Below are 20559 nucleotides of genomic sequence, written 5' to 3'. Positions count from 1 at the left end.
TAGCAATATTTAAATAAATGATTTTTCTTTCCTTTTTTTTAAGAAGTACATATTTTTTCCTTATTATATTTTCATTATTGGTCCTTTGAAAATTGATTGTTAGCGAAGCTTTGTCTACAGAGTGTTTTAATAAATTGTTTCCCCATAATATCTAATGTTTTATATATGATTTAATGCTACTCTTTGCAGGTGTACCTAATGTTCAAACGCTCGCGTCTGCAGCGCCAAGTGACACGAACACAGGTACAGTTACTGTGAAAACTCAACCCGCGTCAGACCAAAACGATGTTAGTATCCCGTCCCTTCCAGAACAAACTTCAGATTCTGTATCACTCCAAACTACACCCTCTGTTAACAATTGTAATAACAGTCGATTGGCAGAAAGCAAACCTTCAACCCAAACATCAACTAGTGAGCTTAGACAATTACGGAGAAATCCTGCAAGGGGTGAGTTTGTAAATTTTACTCATAAATACATTCCCGTAATAGCAATAGGAAAACTAGAATGTTTTACTAAAATACTATTTTTGAAAACTCTAATTAATATGTATACAGTAAAGTCTCTCTTGAACGGACAGTAACCGTTCCAAATAAACAAGACCCTTTGCGGATTATCGAGGTATCCAGATTATAGTATGCCATATTTAATGGTAATAATACATATGTTTAAACTGAGTTTCTTTAATCGATTTTTAAATTATTAGGTATAGTAAAAGAAAAACAATGCAAATATTCAAAATTACAACCATGTAAGAAAAACAGTGAGTTAAAATAGAACATTGGTTAATTTTTCTTGAAAAAGCCTGTAATGCTCTTCTGTTTATAATTTGCGCAATTTATTTTAAAAGCCCGATGCCCAATGAAAAGCTGTGTTGAAAGCTCCTGCTGCCTCTGAACTACCAACTTTTTCGGAGGCGAGAACTTCAACGCTATTGTCCTCATCGTCCTCACACGTAGCCGCTCGCACAATCTCCCCATCATGATTTGTTAATTACAGATGCCTTAACATCGACCCAGCAATTAGCCAAAAGAAAAACAGTGTTCTTTAAAAATATCGATTTGAATGTGTCGATGAGGTTGTCAGAACGTAATGCAAGACAGTTAACCAAAAGTGATTTGCGGTAATTTAACCACATTTTGTATAACGTTCTGATCCATTGGTTGTATACAGGCCGTGGTGTTAGCTGGCAGGAACATTGCAAAAATGTTGCCGTCTTCAGAGATAAGTTCATCTGCTGATGGATGTCCAGGACAGTTATCTAACAATGACCGCGGGAACAAATTCCGTTTCCTATTTCGTAATTCAAGCATTTTTTTGTGCATGATAACACACAGGAAGACGTGTTGATTTAAATGCTCGTGCTCTAAAAAATAATCCCGTCTCATCTGCATTAAAAATGTCTCTCAGAGAGTATCCTTTTATTAAAGTGAGCAGTTTTTCCTTCCAGTCAGAAATCACTAATAAATCTACAGCAACTGCTTCACCACATATAGGTTTGAAGGAAATATTGTGTCGCTTACAAAATTTCTGGAAAATTTTATATTTGTATCTTTTTTATCATAAGCAGCTATTAGTATCTCAATGAGAAAACAATTATTTTCGTAATTGATATGGTTGATGATTATTTAAACTGTCGGGTTAAGGAAATATTTGGAAAAAGTTCTAAGAATTAACTGCAATTAATTAACTGCGGTCTTGTTTTATATAAATTAAAAATTGCAAAATTCATAAAATAATATAATCAAAATGTATGTTTTAAAAGCTTTCTCTCATTATATTTAAAGCATGTAACACATACATTTTATAATGTTTAACATGTCAACACTGCCAAACCGAAATATTTTGTTCCATGGTTGACATTTGCGGATATATTCTGGTTGTCTTTCCGATAGCAAAAGCATATCTAAATGCATTAAAATAAAAAATATTACTCACCTTTCTCTAAATTGTTTATCTCTTGCCTGGTTTCATTTTTTAAGTCGGGTTCTTTTAAATTCAGAATAGATAATTTTATGTATTTATTTAGCTTTGAATGTAGATTTTGATGGAATGTGCCATTCTACACAATATGTAACATGATCATTGGCGGAAACATTAAAAAGAGATAAGAAACCTGAAAAACATTTAATCAGTACTGACACTACAAATTTAAATGAAGCTATCATTAAAATAATACCCCTCTCTCATGACACAGTCAGTCCTTTTCGGTAGTGAGCATTTCACTGATAACTGGACAAAGGCGCCGAATCAGTTGAGTTAAAAACAAAAGTGTGGTTAGGTACAGGCCGATCTAAACTAAACTAGATAAAAGGACTTTATTGGTTGAGTTCATCTCTAAACTGAATAAAATTGTGAGTATGAAAAAGATTACTGTTTGATGTAGATCCACACGTATAATAGTTGACTTCTCTGTTTTATTTCAGCGGTAGATAATTTTTTTAGGTGTGTTTAATAAATAAAAATTTTTTCTCAAAAATTTATTTGCTTGCTTCTGTCCGCTGACTACATTATGTCGTTTGATTATTATATCTCGGGACTTTGGCAGATCGGCTATATATAAGTTATGAAGGATAGCTTTCCAAGTCTGTAATAAGCATGATTTTGTGTTCGTATACACATTCGTTCACTGCTTCGATGAGGTTGTTTCCTATAACAGGTGATCGTAGGATTTGTGGTTGCGTGGTTATTTTCATATACTTCGTTTTGTTGGTGTTTATTATTAAACCCATTTATGTAGCTGATTTTTTTAATGCTACATATGCCTCTCGTACAGCGTTTTCCGTTCCACCAACAATATTGATATCATCAGCATATGCAAGCATTTGCACTGATTTATTATATGTTGAACCAATGGTTGTGATTTGTGACATACTTATTACTTTTTCCAGAGCCACATTGAACAGCTTACGTTTCGTTTTTTTCTTTTGTGTATCCTCTTTTCTTCTCTTCCCTTTGTTTGGTAATTCTCTAATTTGGCTCTTTGCATCACTCACCATATTAATACTCAATTTTTTTGTATACTCTTTAGCACAGATTACCCACAAGGTCCCTGTGCTTAGAGATGTTTTATAGAATAACAAAAGTTAATTCTGACTTCTAATTTGAGCCTTATATACTTGAGTATCAGGATGGATGGTGTCTGTGTACTACCACCATCTTGAATACTTTTGTGATATTACTATATCACCTAGTCTGCTCGTATCTCCAAGAATTCATGAAATTAACACAGAAAGAAGATAACGTCATATTAGACGACTTCAATGCTAAATTAGGAACTGGCAGGTTTCTAAATATAGTAAGAAAATATGGTCTGGGTCATCATGGCAATTCGCACTTTCGATACCGCTGTTAGCAGAAGTGCAGGTAAACCAAGCTCTCAAATTGTTTAACCAGGAGATGCGTCTTCTTTCGCGACTCCTTCTACATTGTATTCTTCCTTGTATTATTAATTGCAACAAGTTATAATGCTCGCCGTTTTCTTCACTGACTTCTACCACTCTGTCAACCATTTGTTGTAAATCCTCAAGACATTCCACTAATAAAATAGTGTCGTCGGCAAACCGTATATTATTGATTGGTCGGCCATTTACTTTTATTCCCATAGTTAGTTCTTCTAGTGTTCCTGGATTATTTCCTCTGAATACAAATTGAACAAAGTAGGAGACAGGACACAGCCCTGCCTGACGCCCCTCTCAATCTGTATTTCATTTGAAAAGACGTTGTTCTCTTTTACCACAGCGATCTGATTATAATAGATAGCGCTAATGATCCTGATGTCTCTCATATCTAAGTTTTTCTTTTCAAGTAATTCGATAAGATGGTTATGTCTGATCTTATCGAAGGGTTTGTTGTAATCCAAGAAACACATATATACTGGCTGATTAACATCCATGCACCTTTGCACAAGTACATTCACAGCGAACAGGGCTTCCCTCGTTCCCAGTGCATTTCTAATCCAAATTGTGTGACTTATGTCCTGCTCAAGTTTGTTGTATATTCTCCGGTATATAAATTTTTAAAAATATTTTGAGCATATGACTCATTAAACTTATTATCCGGTGGTCTTGGCATTCTTTTGCATTTGGTTTTTTTGGTAATGTTATGAATGTTGACATCAGCCAAACTCTGGAATGATTCCTTTGTACCCTATAAAACCTATATAATCCCGAGTTACGTATGACTCACTGTCTGTGTTTACAACAAATAAATCATCTTTCATTTCAAAAGATATAACTTTACAATAATAAAAATTTTATAAACATATTTTTTGCATATTGTGCTTCTTTTTGGGTATTTGTATATATATTTTGTATTTGAGTATCATCAATTTTAACAATATATTGTTAGACTATCAGTGAAGGCAGTTTTGTCTTTAAATTGTAGGCCAACAAACAGACGCAAAAATTTCAACAAAGACTGATATACCTCAAAAAATTCCAGTAACGCTGCTTAAGCAAAATTCCACTATGGCTACTGAAATAAAAGTGCAATCAGATCCAATAGACAGTCTAAAAGACGTACCTCAAGAATTAACTGATGATACAGTAATAAAAGAGGAAAAGAAACCCAAAATTGAAACTAAAGTTGAAGTAGAAGAAACACCAAAAATCTCATCCAGTGCTATAACGATTAAACAACCAGTTATAAAATTGAATAGGTTATCCGAAGAAGATCAAATGCTTTTACAGAAAAGTCTTAGGGAATTTATGGAAGTTAAACCCAAATTAGCCAAAGATCTGGGTATTGAACTCAGTGACATCAAAGAACATTCAGAATCTGATGAGGATCTGGATAGTAGGTAAGTAATAATTAGATAGTTAGAGTTGTGCGTGTATATATTCTTTTTAATTTTAGGCGAAAACGACATAATAGAAAACGTCCAGCATCAGGGAATCTCAGTGATGATGATTATCAACCAGATACGTTTACTGCTTTAGTAGGAAAACGACGAAAAGTAGTCAAAGAAGAAGTACCAGAACCTGTTCTTGTTAAACCCAAACTTCGAAGAGTTGAGAAGAAATTCGTTCCAGTTTTAGAAAAGTTATCTCAGGAAGAGTTGATGGAAACCAACACTTACCATAAATTTAATAAATCAATAGAACATGTTCTGCGATCAGGGGAAGATATTGATGTTGCTGATATAGGTAATTGAAATCTTCTTACAACTTTCTATCAACCTTTTAAATTTTTCTCATGGAATAATGAAATACTTACTATTGGTCTCACTTATTTTCTTATTCTGATAGAAAACGTGAGGATATTCGTTATATCCCCTCTCCTTTTATTTAACGCATCATACGCTCCAATCGGTCCAATAACAACAGAGATATGATGTAATGCCCTTTAAGCAATGCCGCTATGTTTGTTTTTTTCCGTCATTGTTCTAGTTACCCTCTCCCCTTTCCAATGAGATCTCATACGTAACGATCCGTCAATCTGTGCGACATTTTATTATTTTTACTCTTTCTGCAGTTTTGTAAACAGTCCACATCTTGAATTTTATTGCCACACTTTTTATTATTTCTGAAATAATAGACACTTTGAAGAGTGTAATTGGATCGAAACAATCGGGTTCATGCACAATGTGGAGGGAAGACTATGGGGTGACTATATGATTGTCATCTTTGTCTATTAAGTAAAAACGTAGTGTTAGTATCTTTTTCAGATATCTAAAATTATTGGTCCTTCAACGGTATCAAACGAGGATGTCCTAAACTCAAGAAAATTTACAATTACTAACTAAAACAGAATCAATATCCTCATAGTTTATATTGTCGAAATTGTGTGCGCTTTATAGTTGGAGTTGTCAAAATACAGTTGCTCAGGAATATTTTTAAAATTTATCTTATTTTATCGGTTTTATATGCGATTTGTTTTAGGTGAGGATGGTATGATCCAGGAGGAATATCTTCTAGGTAGAAATGTAATGCAAGAGTTGTGTACGGAAGCAGCTAAATTAAAAATACTTGGTGCAATGGAAATGATACCAACGGAAAAGCTGACTAGACTGCTAAATATATTGGAATTAAATATTAGGGGAGGAGACAGGGTATCACCAATATCTGATGTAAGTTCATAATATATCTGTTGTTGTCTGTGTTGTTAAATACAATTGAAATATATATTTAGATTATAGTATACTAATTTATATGATAAACTAATTTTCGTTTTGTAATTTTAGGAAGACAATGAAAGTATTCGGCAGTTATGGCTTGAGACAGCAATGGAAAGGGTAATGGGTGCAGCAGATGCCTGTTTGGTTTGTATGTATATAATGACATCCCGAAATATGTCAAAACGTGTTTACCTCGAAGAAGTTATAGACAGGGTAGTGCTTTACATCAAATACCAACTTCATAATACGATTTTTCCTTCGTTTGATTCAACATATAGATTAGACAACAAAAAGAAAGATGGTCGCCGAAAGAAAAACACCCAAGTTTCGGAAAAAGGCATCCTAGTTTTGTATACAAAGATTTCAGAACTGGTAAATTTATTAGCAGAACTATTAAATATACAAATTTTGACCGATACTTCTGTGCTTCATGCTTCCTCCATGGGTGTTTCACCATTTTTTGCTGAAAATGTTAGTGAACTTCAATTAGCTTGTCTGAAACTTGTCACAACGGTAAGAAGTACAAATGATCTATCTCTCAGTAAAAAAAATATTGTTCTTGCTTACAATTGGAAAATGTTTCTTATGTATACAGTATAATCTATTCCTTTTTTCAGATCTTCACAAAATATGAAACACATCGAAGGCTGTTATTAGATGACATATTAGCTTCTATTGCCCGTCTTCCTAGTACAAAACGTAGTTTAAGAACATATAGGTTAAATAGTGAAGAGCACATACAGATGTTAACTGCTCTAGTTCTACAACTTATACAATGCGTAGTCGCATTACCAGATAACTTCCTACAAAAGGAAGGTAGAGATAAAAGCAATGACAAAGTACCATCCAAAGTAAGGACATTACAATATTTCTCTTTTATGATATCATTTAACCTTCTTTTTTGTAGGTCGATACAGACATCCTTATTTGCAATAAATATGAAAAAGCAACATCGACTGCAGGAACATTCCTTACAGTTTTTCTTAACAAATGCGGAAATAAACAAGAAGATATCGACTACCGACCTCTCTTTGAGAATTTCGTACAAGATTTGCTGTCAACTGTGAATAAACCTGAATGGCCAGCTACTGAACTTTTACTTTGTCTATTGGGAAAGATGCTGGTCAAAAATTTCTCAAATAAAGGAACGGATATGTCTCTCAGGGTGGCTAGTTTAGATTATTTAGGGGTTGTTGCAGCGAAGCTGAGGAAAGATAGTGTTTTGTCCAGATGTAAACTCAACACAATTGATCAGATGATCAAAGATATTAAGCAAGAGGAACAAAAAGACAGTGACGAGAAAGCTTCTAAGAATAAGGTAAGAATTTATGAATTTATTGAATAATTTGGTATTCTCAAAATATATAAATTTAAATTTAAGGGTTTTCTTAAAGTTGTCTTGTTTTCCTTTTGTAAAGATATTTTGATGTTTATTTTAATTTTTATTTACGGTGTTTTAACACTAACACTAAAAACACAATTAATTTATAATATTTTAAAGTCCCTTCCGTTGACAAGTTTCTAGGCGCCCTCGTGACGTCAGAGCGCGTTACTTGGTAATCTCGAATACCTGCTTTATAGTTCGCCTAGCATGATTGTAAAAGTGTGGAATCATGTAGACTAGACAGGTAGCTTCTTCGAGCGTTCAGAATGAGCTATTCGAACGAGCGGGTTGACATAACAATATACTTGGCAACGTAGCGTGAGTCAACATTTTTTTTTTCTTTTTCTCACTACGACTGAATTTTTCTCTCCCTCTGTTCCTCCCTGTTCATGTTCAATCTCACCCCTTCTCATTCTGCCCTATCTTCTCGCTTGCTCCTGGGCACCCTGCTTCCCTTTGGGTTGCCTTTCTTCTTGTTTCTTTCTCTGTAATGTTCTCCTCACATATCTGCTCTCCACCGATCTGACGACCTAAACATCTTCTCCACCAGTTCCGTGACTAAACCCTACTTCCTAGCTCTCCCTCAAGCAGGCTCCTCTCACCTATCCATCTATCGCATACCAATAGAGTGTGTGAGACAGTGTCCGATATTTCACAATACAGGCATTTGTCATTTTCTGCCTTTCCAAATCTGTAAAGGTATGCCCTGAAGCAACCATGTCTTGTGAGCATCTGCATCAGGAAGTAATCCAAACCCCGATGCGTGAGTCAACTTGTATCACTTGAGTCACTTTGTCCTATTTTATAGAGATATCTGAGTGAGCAGGGCCAGTGAGAACACCTGTTATTAGAGTTCAGTCTTTTGGAGCTCCAAGAGTGTTTTTGCGTAGCAAGCAGGAGGTTGAAGTAATCTTTTTGCTTAACTTTGGCCTGGGGTGTTTTCCTAGTAGGCTATATTAACTTTCCATTTCCCCATTTTTGGACATCCTCCATTATATGGGTTTTTGATACCGCACAATGGCCTGAGTCTAATAAAAGTTACCTCGTTTATCAAGACTATCAGCAATCCTATTACCAACAATTCCTTTATGCACTATATAACCAACCAACATTGGTGGGTCAAAGCATCTATTGTTTTATGTTCAAATATAAAGATTGAGTGTTAATAAAATCAATGATTTATTAAATGACATTGAAGTTTGCAATTCTATAAATTTTCTTTTTTGTTTGAAATATGGAACCCTTCAACATCTGTCATTCATTACGGTATACCTGATTTTTATCTAGCGGCAAATAATTGAGGTGATACTGCAATCTGGGTAAAAAACACTTTGCCTTGTAATACAATCAGCCTTGACAAATATTTTATTGATAAGCATTTTGAAATAAATGGTATTTCTGCTAAAGCATATTTAAATAAAAAGTCACTATGTATTGTTAAACTGCTATAGATCTTTTTCTGGTAATGTTAATAGTTTCTTTAAATCCTTAGATGCGGTTTGGGGAAGATAGTCAAACCTGACATTTTGATAAATTTAATTTGAGCATACTGTGTAGATATTTTGCCTTTTTGTTGGTCCATATTATCCGGTGTCTAACTAATTCAGTTGCATTGTGGCCGATCCCACATATTTGCTTAGAAATTTCTTAGCGCTAGGGAGAGAATAGTACTACATATTAATTTGTAAAAATTCTTCAGTACAAGTAGCTCTTTCTCTCTTTACAAAAAAAAAATTGTGCCACTCAAGACCAATAACAACTTATCACCATTTCCGAAAATTTAGTGTCTACATTTTTGATATTCAACTATATATAGTTGAATATTACATATTATATATGCAGTATCCTATATTTTACCTCAGTCATTGTTGTTTGATTTCATTAGCTATTCTGTAAACCTTTTTACTTCTCTATTCTGCTTCGTATACAAATAAAACAAACATCTTTCTGTTTTAGAAAAAGAATAATGTCGTCACCAACGATCACGAGCGTGCGCAATTCCTCCAGCGGGTTTTACTGGACTTTCTCGCCGTAAATGCTCAAAATGACGAAGCTTACAAATATGCAAGACACTTTTATATAGCCCAGTGGTACAAGGAGGCAGTCTCTGAGAAGACTCAGTTGGCTATGGGCGACAAGAAAAACAACAGTTCTAGAGAACATAACCACCGGTCGAAGAGGTACAGAGATGAAGAGAACGAGTCCGAAGAAGAAACGGAAAAGGACAAGAAAAGTTCGGAGCAGGAAAATACAGAAAGATTTGCACAAATAGATGAGAAGAAGAAATTCCTGTTAAGTAAAATAAAGCCGTTCCAAGAGACAATATCGTCAGGGAACCGAGTCCAAGTTTTCCAAACCTACATTGACTATAGCAGTGCAGAACTGATTGCACAATTTCTTGCTTCCAAGAGATATTTCTCTCAGAGCTTCGACCAATATCTGAAAGCTGTAAGTATAACACAAAAATTAAATTACATACTTATACATATCCATTACATATTTCAACAAATAAAAAGCATGCATTAATATACCAAACGGGTCTAAAAATAAAGGATAAATAAGGTAACTGCCTATCATTCACTGATAATCTTGCTCATATATCTGTTCTATTTATTGATTGTTAACTAGACCGTTAATTTTAATGCAATATTTCTGATCAGCCAATGCTTTATTCATAATATCTCGATCTTATGTTGTATTTTTTCTGTCTGTAAATCACTAGTAGAGATTTGAAGTAAGTTTAATTTCTTTTGGGTCGAGCTCTTTTTTTTCCTGTAATAGTTTTATCAGATTGTCATAGAAAAGATTATTATCGAGGACTTCATTATAGTCAATAAAGCATAAATAAATATGCTTATTTATGTCCAGGTATATCTGAAACATAACATTAAGTGCAAATAAGGCTTGTCGAGTACCTTAGATCATTTCGAAAGACAAATTGAGTTCCGCTGACATCCTGTTCCAACTTTCTGTATATTCTAGCATAGCATTGTAAGAATGTCGGTGTCTTTACATGCATGTATACCTTTTATCTAAGATATTAATGTTTTTGTTCAGTATTGGATTTTTATTTGTTAAAACTGAATTTGATTTTTTTTATACTAAATACGACTTTTTTATGCAGATTTTGATAGTGTTGAAAGAAACTTCGATTGCCATTAGAACAAAGGCAATGAAATGTCTTACCATGATAGTTGAGGCAGATCCATCGGTTCTGGGAAGACATGACATGCAAATGGGTGTAAACCATTCATTTCTTGATCACTCTACGTCCGTAAGGGAGGCAGCTGTAGATTTAGTAGGTAAATTCGTGCTTAGTCGTCCAGAATTAATAAGCACTTATTATGAAATGCTATCAGCTCGAATATTAGATACAGGTGTTAGCGTAAGAAAGCGTGTAATCAAAATATTAAAAGACATATGCATAGAGTGCCCTGAATTTCCGAAAATTCCAGAAATTTGTGTAAAAATGATTCGGAGGGTAAATGATGAAGAAGGTATTAAGAAATTGGTTATGGAAGTGTTTCAGAACATGTGGTTTACTCCGACCAAAGATTCCTCATTATTAAGAAAGGTCATGAACATTACTGATGTTGTTGCTTCATCAAAAGAAATTGGTTTAGAGTGGTTTGAGCAACTTTTAGTTAGTGTAAGTAGTTTTTGTAATCAAAACTAATATTGTTATTCTAATTGACTTTACCTTTCAGTTATTTAAACCAAAGGAAGATAAAGATGATTCAACAAAAGTAATGACAGAGCCTCCTAAAGCTCTTTTGTTAGCTTGTAGGCAAATTGTCGATTGTTTAATAGAAAATGTACTTAGTCTAGAAGAAAATACAGATAACAGTGGTTCATCACAAAGGCTTGTAGCCTGCTTAACAACTCTACATCTTTTTGCTAAAATTAGGCCTCAATTACTAGTCAAACATGCTAGTACACTTCAGCCCTATCTAGGTTTAAAATGTCAATCAGCTGGTGATATTCAAATAATAAGCAGTGTCGCCAGAATGCTTGAATTAGTAGTTCCTCTTATGGAGCATCCTAGTGACTCATTTTTAGCCCAGCTGGAAGAAGATGCTATGAAGCTGGTGCTACAACATGATAGACCTATAGTGAGCAGTTGCTTGTCTTGTTTGGGTTCTATTATCAACAAAGTTACCCATAATTATAAGCTGATTAGAGACTGTTTTAACAAGTTTTATGAGTATTTAATCAGATATAAAAATTGGGTAGATATGGATTATAGTACTCACCAAGAGGTAAAATATAAAGCTGTTTTTAGGAGATCCTTGTTTATTGTGGGACTCTTGTTGAGACACTTTGATTTCAAGGATCCTGAGGTGTTAGGGGATTTGTCGGTAAGTTGTTGCTTTTTTAAAGTATTGTTTATATGATCCATTTAAATTAATTCTGTTACTTTTTTCATTAACGACTTTATCGCAATGCATGATTATATTTTTAATTGCAGTCCGACATTAAGGATGTAGTGTATCAAACCATGACATTTTTTCTCCAAAGAGATGATATAGATATACAGGTGAATACCTTGAAAGCAATTGGAAGTGTCTGCATTAGGCATTACGAATTTATGTTGGAAAATGAACTCAAGGTATTTTATCATAAACAGCTTACATCAGAGGATGCTCCATTGAGAATGAAAGTTGAAGTTTTGATTAACATTGAAAACTATCTAGTTGAAGAAGAAAATAGAATGATACAACAGGATTTGGAATGTAAGTATTACTTTTTCACTCCTAATATTGATGATTGATCAATTTAACCTAATAAAATATCTAAAGCAGTTTGTCAAAGTCCAGGGAAAAAGATTTTTCTCGTAACACTGACCCCTCCATACAAATGACATTTTTTTGAGTAGTATGGACCCCTATAACAAGAACGTATATGTTGGCGGCAGTCAATTTTTTGGACTTAATTAGTTATTAACAAATTAAGCTCAAAAAACGTTAAATTTTTTGCTTTTTTTCGTCTAAAGCAAGTTAAACATTTGAAACAAACTGCACTCGGTTGGATTTTTTTTATTTGGCGTTGGGCACTTAAAAGTATATATTTAGAAACCCTTTTAGCAAAATTTTTAGTTACCTAGGTGGCCCCTGGGTCCCCTATAGCAAAAATGTGTATTTAAAAAAAATAGGTTATGTAGGTAATTTTCAGCAAACTTCTAAATCATTGTTTTTCATATATTTTTTTTCGGTCTTTTGAATGGATGAGTTAGATTTTTCATTTTCGATCGAGAAAATCCTCAAAATTTGAAAAAACACGTTTTTTAATATTTTATCCCATGTTTTAAACACATATTCTCATTTAAATGTGACAAATAACGATTTTTGTTTCCTCCCCCTTTATTAGAGTGGTGATTATTATTTGAATATTTTCATGTCCAAAAACACACACCAAAGCATCCCTACCTTGGGACCAAATGACTGATGTATCGTCAATGCTATCGTCAATAATTCCTTGTGATTTTGAAAATGTCGAATGAACAATATTTATCACATGTGAAATATAAATGCAGTAGTGATGATAGTGCTGGAAAAACACGTGGTGGTGAATCTATAGGTGATTCAAATAAACACAAACAATAAACAAACTTTACACTCATGGGATCCTTATACTCGAAATTTAGTTTTTTAACCCAAAGAGTTGTGTAAAAGGTAAATTGTGAAGAATGTTCATGATATGTCTATGTCAGTAAAGTTATTTTTTGTTACAGTATTATGCTCCCAAGATAATATATTGTATATTTTCTTAGGGCTTAACTAAATTTTCAGTAAATATTTTATTGATATATATATATATATATATATATAAGCGGGGATCCTACAGCTTCTGCCGCTTCCCGCATTTCGATCGCCATCTTTTTCTATCTCTCCAGGTGTCTTCATCAATGGCTCTATCTTTCATGGTTTCCATAACACCTTGTATCCAAGACTTGGCTGGTCTTCCTCGTTTCCTTCTATTACTTGGATTGTATTCCATAGCTCTTTTTGGCCATCTGTTGTCGTCCATCCTCTGTACGTGTCCATACCATATTAACTGTCTAGTTTCTATTCTTTCAGAAGTTGTATGTACTCTATCTGTTTTTCTTCTAATTTCAGAATTAGGTATACGTTCTACTCTTGATATACGGCAAGCTCTTCTTAGGTAGTCCATTTCAACCGTGTCAACTTTTTTCTTTCCTTTTACTGTCATTTGCCAACATTCTGCTCCATATGTAAGAATGGGCTCTACAATTACTTTGTAGATAGTCATTTTAGTTCTCATAGTAGCTTTGTTGGACCAAAGTATCGAATTCAGAATTTGAACACTCTTCCTGCCTTGTTGCACTCTATAGTCTATATCTCGTTCCGTTGTTCCTTTACTGCAGATAATACTTCCCAAATATTTGTATTCGTAGCACCTTTTCATTTGTCTAATTTCCAAATCCGGGTCTTCGTCTTCATTGCCTATTCGCATATATTCTGTTTTAGACATATTCATACTCATCCCCCATTTTTCGTATTCATCTTTGAGCTTTCTAAGCATATAATCTGCATCTTCTTCACAGCTTGCAATTAGTACTTGATCATCTGCAAAGAACAGCGTTGTCAGATAATGGTTGTTAAGCTTCAACCCCATTCCCGCACATTTTTGTCTCCACTGGTGCAGTGCTTCTTGGATATATATTTTGAATAGGGTGGGGGAAAGACAACATCCTTGTCTCAAGCCTTTCGTTACTGTAAATACCCTTGAGAAAGTATTTCCTGTTTTTACAGTGCTTTGAGGACATTTATAGATGTTCAGTATTGCTTTTAGATATGTTTTACTAGGTCCGTTTTCGTCAAGACACTAAATAAGAGTTTTAAAGGAACTGTATCATAAGCCTTCTCCAGATCTATAAATACCAGATGCGTAGGGAGGTTTCGAGCTGTTCGTTTTTCAATTACTTGTTGAAGGGTAAATGTGTTGTCCACGCACGATCTTCCTGCTCTGAAGCCGCTTTGTTCTTCAATTTCTTTATACTCCTCTTCTATTCTTCTTTTCAATATACGACCATATAACCTTCCCAGCGAGCTAGTTACGCTAATGCCTCTATAATTTCCGCATTCTTTTCTGTCTCCCTTTTTATAAATGGGGCTAATGTGGGCCAAATTCCAATCGTCTGGAATCGTTTGGCCTTCAATTAAGCATTTATTAAAAATATTCACTATGCTTTCCAAAAGAGCATCCGGTCCATGTTTCACTAACTCGATGGGAATGTCTCCAGGCCCGGGTGCTTTTCCATTTTTCATTTGTTTCAATTCTTTTTTCAGTTCTTCTTTGTTTATCTTATGCACCTCTGAGTTTTCTGTCATTGAGATATAGTCAGGTCTTTCCATAAATTCGTGCCTACTTTCTGTTAATAGCGTTTCGTAATATTTTTCCCACTTTTTATTTTGAATCAGGTTTATATTTCCCTCATCTTTTCTTTCTTTTCTAATACTTTTTATGAATTTCCAAGCTTGTGTCACTTTGGTTCCTCCTAAGCAACGGTCCATCTTTTATTGATAACTGTTTTTAATTTTTAGGGAATAAGAGGTCTAAGGAAGAGAATTTGAAAGAGATGGGCGATGTGTCTTCCGGAATGGCTAGTACAGTGATTCAGCTCTACCTCAAAGAAATTATGCAATCGTATTTACATCACAGCGTGCAAGTCCGACAGCCAGCCCTTAGAGTGATACAATTAGTTTTACAGCAGGGTTTAGTTCACCCTGTGCAAATAGTGCCCTATTTAATATGTATGAGTACAGATTGTGAAAAGGTTGTGTCGCATAGTGCAGATAAACAGTTACTGGAAATTGAGAAGAAATATCCAGGTTTTATACACACCAAGTCATCATTGGGTATACGATTGTCTTACCAACTACAGAAGATCTTGCAAAGTGATAGCATTGTTCGAGGTTCGGGCGTGAAAGAACAAGGGGAGTATCCATCAGCATTAAATGGCTATCTGTACTCAATACTGCGTAGTTCAAGACAACAAAGACGTGCCTTAATACTTAATATTTTAAAACAGTTCGATGAACAAGCTGTAAGTATTTTTATTGTCCTAAAACTATAAAGTGATTAGATGGAAATCAATGCTCATTTATATATAAATGAGCATATTCATCTTCATCTTAATTTATAAACCCTTTATTTATATTTTTTTTTACTTTCTTCCTTGCTTTTTATTATCATTCAGGTTTCTGACGCGTAAACTGGTAGTTTCTTCCTTTTTGTGGCTATCCACTACCAGAGGCGTCCGACAAGGAGACGCAATATCACCGAAGCACTTCACTGCAACTCTAGAAAATATATTCAGCAAAATGAACTGGCAGAAAAGAAGCCTATCGATTCATAGAGAATACCTCAGCCAAGATTTGCAGACGACATCGTTCTGATTCCTAATAATCCTGTAGAACTACAAGAATTTATAAGCGACCTAAATGGAGCTAGTAATGTTGGCTTTGTATGTACAACTAGCTAGTGATAGTACTAGCCTACGTTGGAGGTAAAATGAAGGAAAAAGTATCCTGGTAACCCAAAGAGGTATGATTTAAACGTTGAGAAAATCGGATGAGGAATATTCTTGAGCCTAATTTGATGAAAGAAATAGTACTGACTATTACAAACTTAAGCAATATTTTTATATAACCACTTTCATTTACCCTGGCCTCTTTTCTTAACAATGTCAACGCTAAGATTACTGTCAACAGTTGATTGTGTGAATTATATAAATTGTAAGATCTGTAAAAAGTATTATTTTGTATTTGCTGCATATTCCCCTTCTTATATACAGTGTTTTTACTTGCTAAATGACTTATGTGGTATTTCCAGCGCACCACATTATCCTACATGTTGTACCTGGCCGATAATATGGCGTATTTCCCGTATCAAGTTCAGGATGAGCCCTTGTTTATCGTGCATCATATTGATATTATGATCTCAGTCTCTGGAACAAATTTGTTGCAGAATTTCAGAGATGTAAGTATCATTTACCTGACACGTGATGTAAATAATAATAATTTTTACCACAATATTTTAGGATTTGATTGCTGTTGAGGGTCAAAGTAAAATTATTGATACTGAAAATGGCGAGCCAGTTAATATGGTGTCTGCTCTTGACGAGGATGATGATGATGAAGAGAGTCTGTTAAGTCGTGTACCTGAAGATACAAGCCAACTGCAGGCATGTATTACAGCCGCTCAAGGATGCTTACTTCTTCTTATGTTAAAACAACATATTAAAGATATATATGGACTTAGTGATGGGTAAGTCTTGGTATTGATGCAAAACTTTGAGTTGTTTTGCAGCTGTTAATTTCAATTTTTCATTATGGTAAGCTGATTAAGAATTTAAAATATTTAAACGATATGAATCATTTTCTTGACGACCGGCAACGTTTTTAGGAAAATTCAACAGTATTCTCCATCAGAAGCTGCGAAGGTTTATGAAAAAGCTATTCAGCGTAGGTCGAATGCACTCTTCAATCCAAAAGCGACAGTACATAAACTGAAACAGGGCAAACCTTCGGAGTATTTGGATGTGGATGGCAGAAGAGATCTCATACGACAGTACATAGACGTAAGTTTTTTTGTTCGGTACTCAGCGATTAGAAAATATAAAAGCTTTGTATATTGTTTCAGTTCAAACAGTTGATGCTACAACTAGATCCTGACGATCCCGATGATGAAGAGAACGCTCCAAAATTACTTACTGCACTAGCTAATGCACAAGCAACTCCTCAAGCCAATTCAGGGGCGCCATCATCAATATTGACGGAGGCAGACCAAGTAGTACTCGATAATTATAAGGTATTTTAAAATTCCCATTATAATGTAATAATCATTCATTTATACTATATTATTAATTTATTCGGAGCTGAACCGCGTCTCCATATCCAGTCTACATTGGATCATAAAAGGTGGAAAAATTCGGCAAAAAGCCGAATGGTGACTACACTGAGAGGCTAACGGAAACTATTAGACATTTTAAAGACTCATTTTACGGACTCGACAAATACTAGAAGATGAACCGCAAAGTATCCAGCTGGCAGAGGCTCCAACAGATCCAGCAGGCAATTAGCGGAAAAATATTTACAAAAAACAAAATCGAATGGATCGTTAAAAGCTTAAAACCTTTTAAATCCCCGATTAAGGTCGGAATAATTCCTGCTTTTACTGACGGAACCTGACGGAATTTTTCCTACTCCAAAAGGGCTTCGTGCAAATACAGCCGCAACTACAGCAACTTTTCATAGCAAGCATTGTGTTAGGTCACATTCAAAAAACTTGAAGTCGTTTCGTATTTTAATTTAAATAAACACATTTGGAGTATCCAATTTATAAGTAATATTATATATTTATGTAAAAAATATCTATTAGTAGATAGTAGAATTAATAGAACGGTAATAGAAAAGACTATCGAATACAATCGACCACTCGTTCTGGCTTTTGTAAATTTCCATAAAGCATAATGACGGTGTTAGATTTTTGTTTCGATACAGGGCAGCGACAGCCGCTTATACGTATTTCGACCTCTTTAGGTCTCCTCAGAACGGTATAGCCACTGCTTTGAATTCGGTTTCGCTAGGTAGATATCGTTTGATTTCTCTTTTTGTTTCCATAGTGCCTTTGACAGGGTAGAATTTGACAAAATCCTGGAAGCAATACAAGCATGCCGCATTGACTACCGATATACAAGGTTAATTTACAACACATACAAGACCGCAGAGGAAAATGAAAAGTTCAATGCTGAGTATATCGCTTCGTGACCGAGTTAGAAAGGAAGACTTCAGACGAAGAACAGGAGTTAACGATGTAATTTCCCGAATTGCTACAATGAAATGGAACTGAGCCGGACACGTCGCTCGAATCAGTGATGAAAGGTGGACGAAAAGATTGCTTGAGTGGAGGCCGATGTCAGACAAAAGATGTAGAGGAAGATCCCCTACTCGTTGGACTGACGATCTCAAGAAAATGTCAAGAAATTGGATCAAAAGTGCTCAAGATAGTGCACAATGGACAAAAATAAGGGAGGCCTATGTCCAGCAGTGGACGCAAAGGGCTGTCAGTGTGATGAAAAAATTCAATAACTTTTTTATGACAAAAATTAATTATTTATTTTTCCGGAATTTCTGGGAGGTGAAAATAAATTTCCAATTTAAGAAAAAAAATTATTCTGCGTGCCAAAGAAGGCGAGATATTGCAAATTTTTTCAGCACGCCTCAATTTGAAGTTTCATTTAAAAAAAACACACTTCAAACAGTTCTTTTTAATAACAATTTTGATAAAGTTGCTTTTTTTAATACATCTTAAAATTGAAGACGTATTATCCAGATTTAGCCATACGGCTCTCCGGCATTTCTTGTTCCCTCAGTTTAAGCGGCGTTGTATCATCTACTGCGCACATTGCTCGATGTAAGGTAGATGTCTCAGCCTACACCTGAAAATAAGTTCTTAAATTAGCAACCTGTTTATCCAATTGCTCACCTATGTCCATAAGTCCTTAATATCGCGGTAATGTTGTTCTCTCTACTGCACTGCGTGTTTTTGCGCCTTTATGAGAAGTGTTCTTACTTTCCGCTGAAGACTCTCTATATCCGTTTTTGACCACTTTATAGTACCAAATGAGTAGCTCAGCGCGGAACAGACGCTGTACTATTAAGATATGACCGATTTAGTTGTCTTACTCTTCGTACGAACTCGGAAGTTAGTTCGGTTTTCATTAGTTTATGGTCAATTTTTCGCGCTTGCTGTACTCCGAGATATTTGTACATATCATTTTCGCCCATTGCCTCGATGTTTTGATCATCTTGAATATCGAAACCTCCAGGCTGAACCTTTCCTCTGACTATATTTAGTATACAGCACTTGTGGAGTTCTGCAGCTGAGATAGTGGGTTCATCGCTAGGCAGAACCAAAGTGGACTCAACGAGTCCCCCTGGAAATGGACCCCGGTTAATAGCGATATCTTCAGTTTCGATATTGGTTTCACCAGGTATTTGAAGGTGAATTTTAGTCTTCCACTCTGCCATTATATGCTTCAAAAAGGTCACGAAATTATCAACGACCATTCATGCGCACTGAATCAAATGCCTTCTTGTACTCAATAAAGGCTGTAAAAGGTATTATTATTATTATTAATACATCTTAAAACTGAACGATGCAGTTAAAAAGCGAGCTAGAAACAAATCACCCGGAATAGATAATTTTATTTATTTTACAATCAATTTGAGCAGGGGTCGCAAAACCCATATGCCCATGTGATTTCTCAGCTGAATTATATAAAGAAGGTGACCATGATACCAGAATGGCATTACAGCAGTTTATAAAAGAAATATGGACGCAGAAATCCCACCCCAATGATTGGAATATTGGAATACTTTGCACCATACACAAAAAAGGAGATATCTTTGAATGCTCTAAATCTATGGATGGATGACAATGGAGTGTGGAAAAGACGATACAACTTCGAACTTTGTAGAATATACCAGGAACCAGATATCGTAAAACATATTAAGATATGACGTCTGAGGTGGATAGGACCTGTAATGCGGATGGAACAAAATGACCCGGCTAGAAAAACGCTTCTTGATAGATCCATTGGTCAGAGAAGAACAGGAAGACCCAGAACAAGGTTCCTTGATAACATCGATGAGGACATGAGAAATATGGGAATATGTGCTTGGCGGAGAAAGGCGATGGGTAGGGACGACTGGAGAGAAATTCTTTAGGAGGCCAGAATGATGATGGTGATAAAAATTAAAGCGTTAAAGAATCGATTGCGATCTGCTAAATACCTCTAGAGTCACGGTTTGGACAAGTACAGTTGTTTAAATAATTGCTCTCCGGGATAAACAAACTGAATAACTTACAATCTATTTTGTTCATATAGCTGAGATGGCACTCTTCAATAACTCATTAGTTGTCGTAATGTCAGGTAGTAATATTACATATAATTATGCAACATCCACGTTATTAATATGAATTACTGCAAAAATAAGGGTTTTTTGCAATTATCTCGGTCAATGTCGGTTT

The 20559-nt window shown here is 34.9% G+C and overlaps 1 protein-coding gene across 1 annotated transcript in view; it reads left to right on the top strand.

Moving 5' to 3' along the window:
- Positions 1–20559, top strand: part of Nipped-B (Nipped-B cohesin loading factor) — a 40190-nt gene that overhangs the window by 7893 nt on the left and 11738 nt on the right. The window contains exons 7-22 of the mRNA XM_072546444.1: positions 190–447; positions 4385–4799; positions 4856–5145; positions 5881–6068; positions 6183–6629; positions 6734–6967; positions 7024–7434; positions 9457–9948; positions 10625–11149; positions 11208–11858; positions 11969–12233; positions 15066–15568; positions 16357–16503; positions 16565–16791; positions 16930–17104; positions 17167–17334. Of these exons, the coding sequence (XP_072402545.1) occupies positions 190–447; positions 4385–4799; positions 4856–5145; positions 5881–6068; positions 6183–6629; positions 6734–6967; positions 7024–7434; positions 9457–9948; positions 10625–11149; positions 11208–11858; positions 11969–12233; positions 15066–15568; positions 16357–16503; positions 16565–16791; positions 16930–17104; positions 17167–17334 (5396 nt within the window). The remainder of the gene's footprint in view (positions 1–189; positions 448–4384; positions 4800–4855; positions 5146–5880; positions 6069–6182; positions 6630–6733; positions 6968–7023; positions 7435–9456; positions 9949–10624; positions 11150–11207; positions 11859–11968; positions 12234–15065; positions 15569–16356; positions 16504–16564; positions 16792–16929; positions 17105–17166; positions 17335–20559) is intronic.

The sequence above is a fragment of the Diabrotica undecimpunctata genome, chromosome 10 (genome assembly GCF_040954645.1).
Source record: "Diabrotica undecimpunctata isolate CICGRU chromosome 10, icDiaUnde3, whole genome shotgun sequence".
Taxonomy (NCBI): domain Eukaryota; kingdom Metazoa; phylum Arthropoda; class Insecta; order Coleoptera; family Chrysomelidae; genus Diabrotica; species Diabrotica undecimpunctata.
This window is presented reverse-complemented; position numbering and strand designations above follow the sequence as displayed.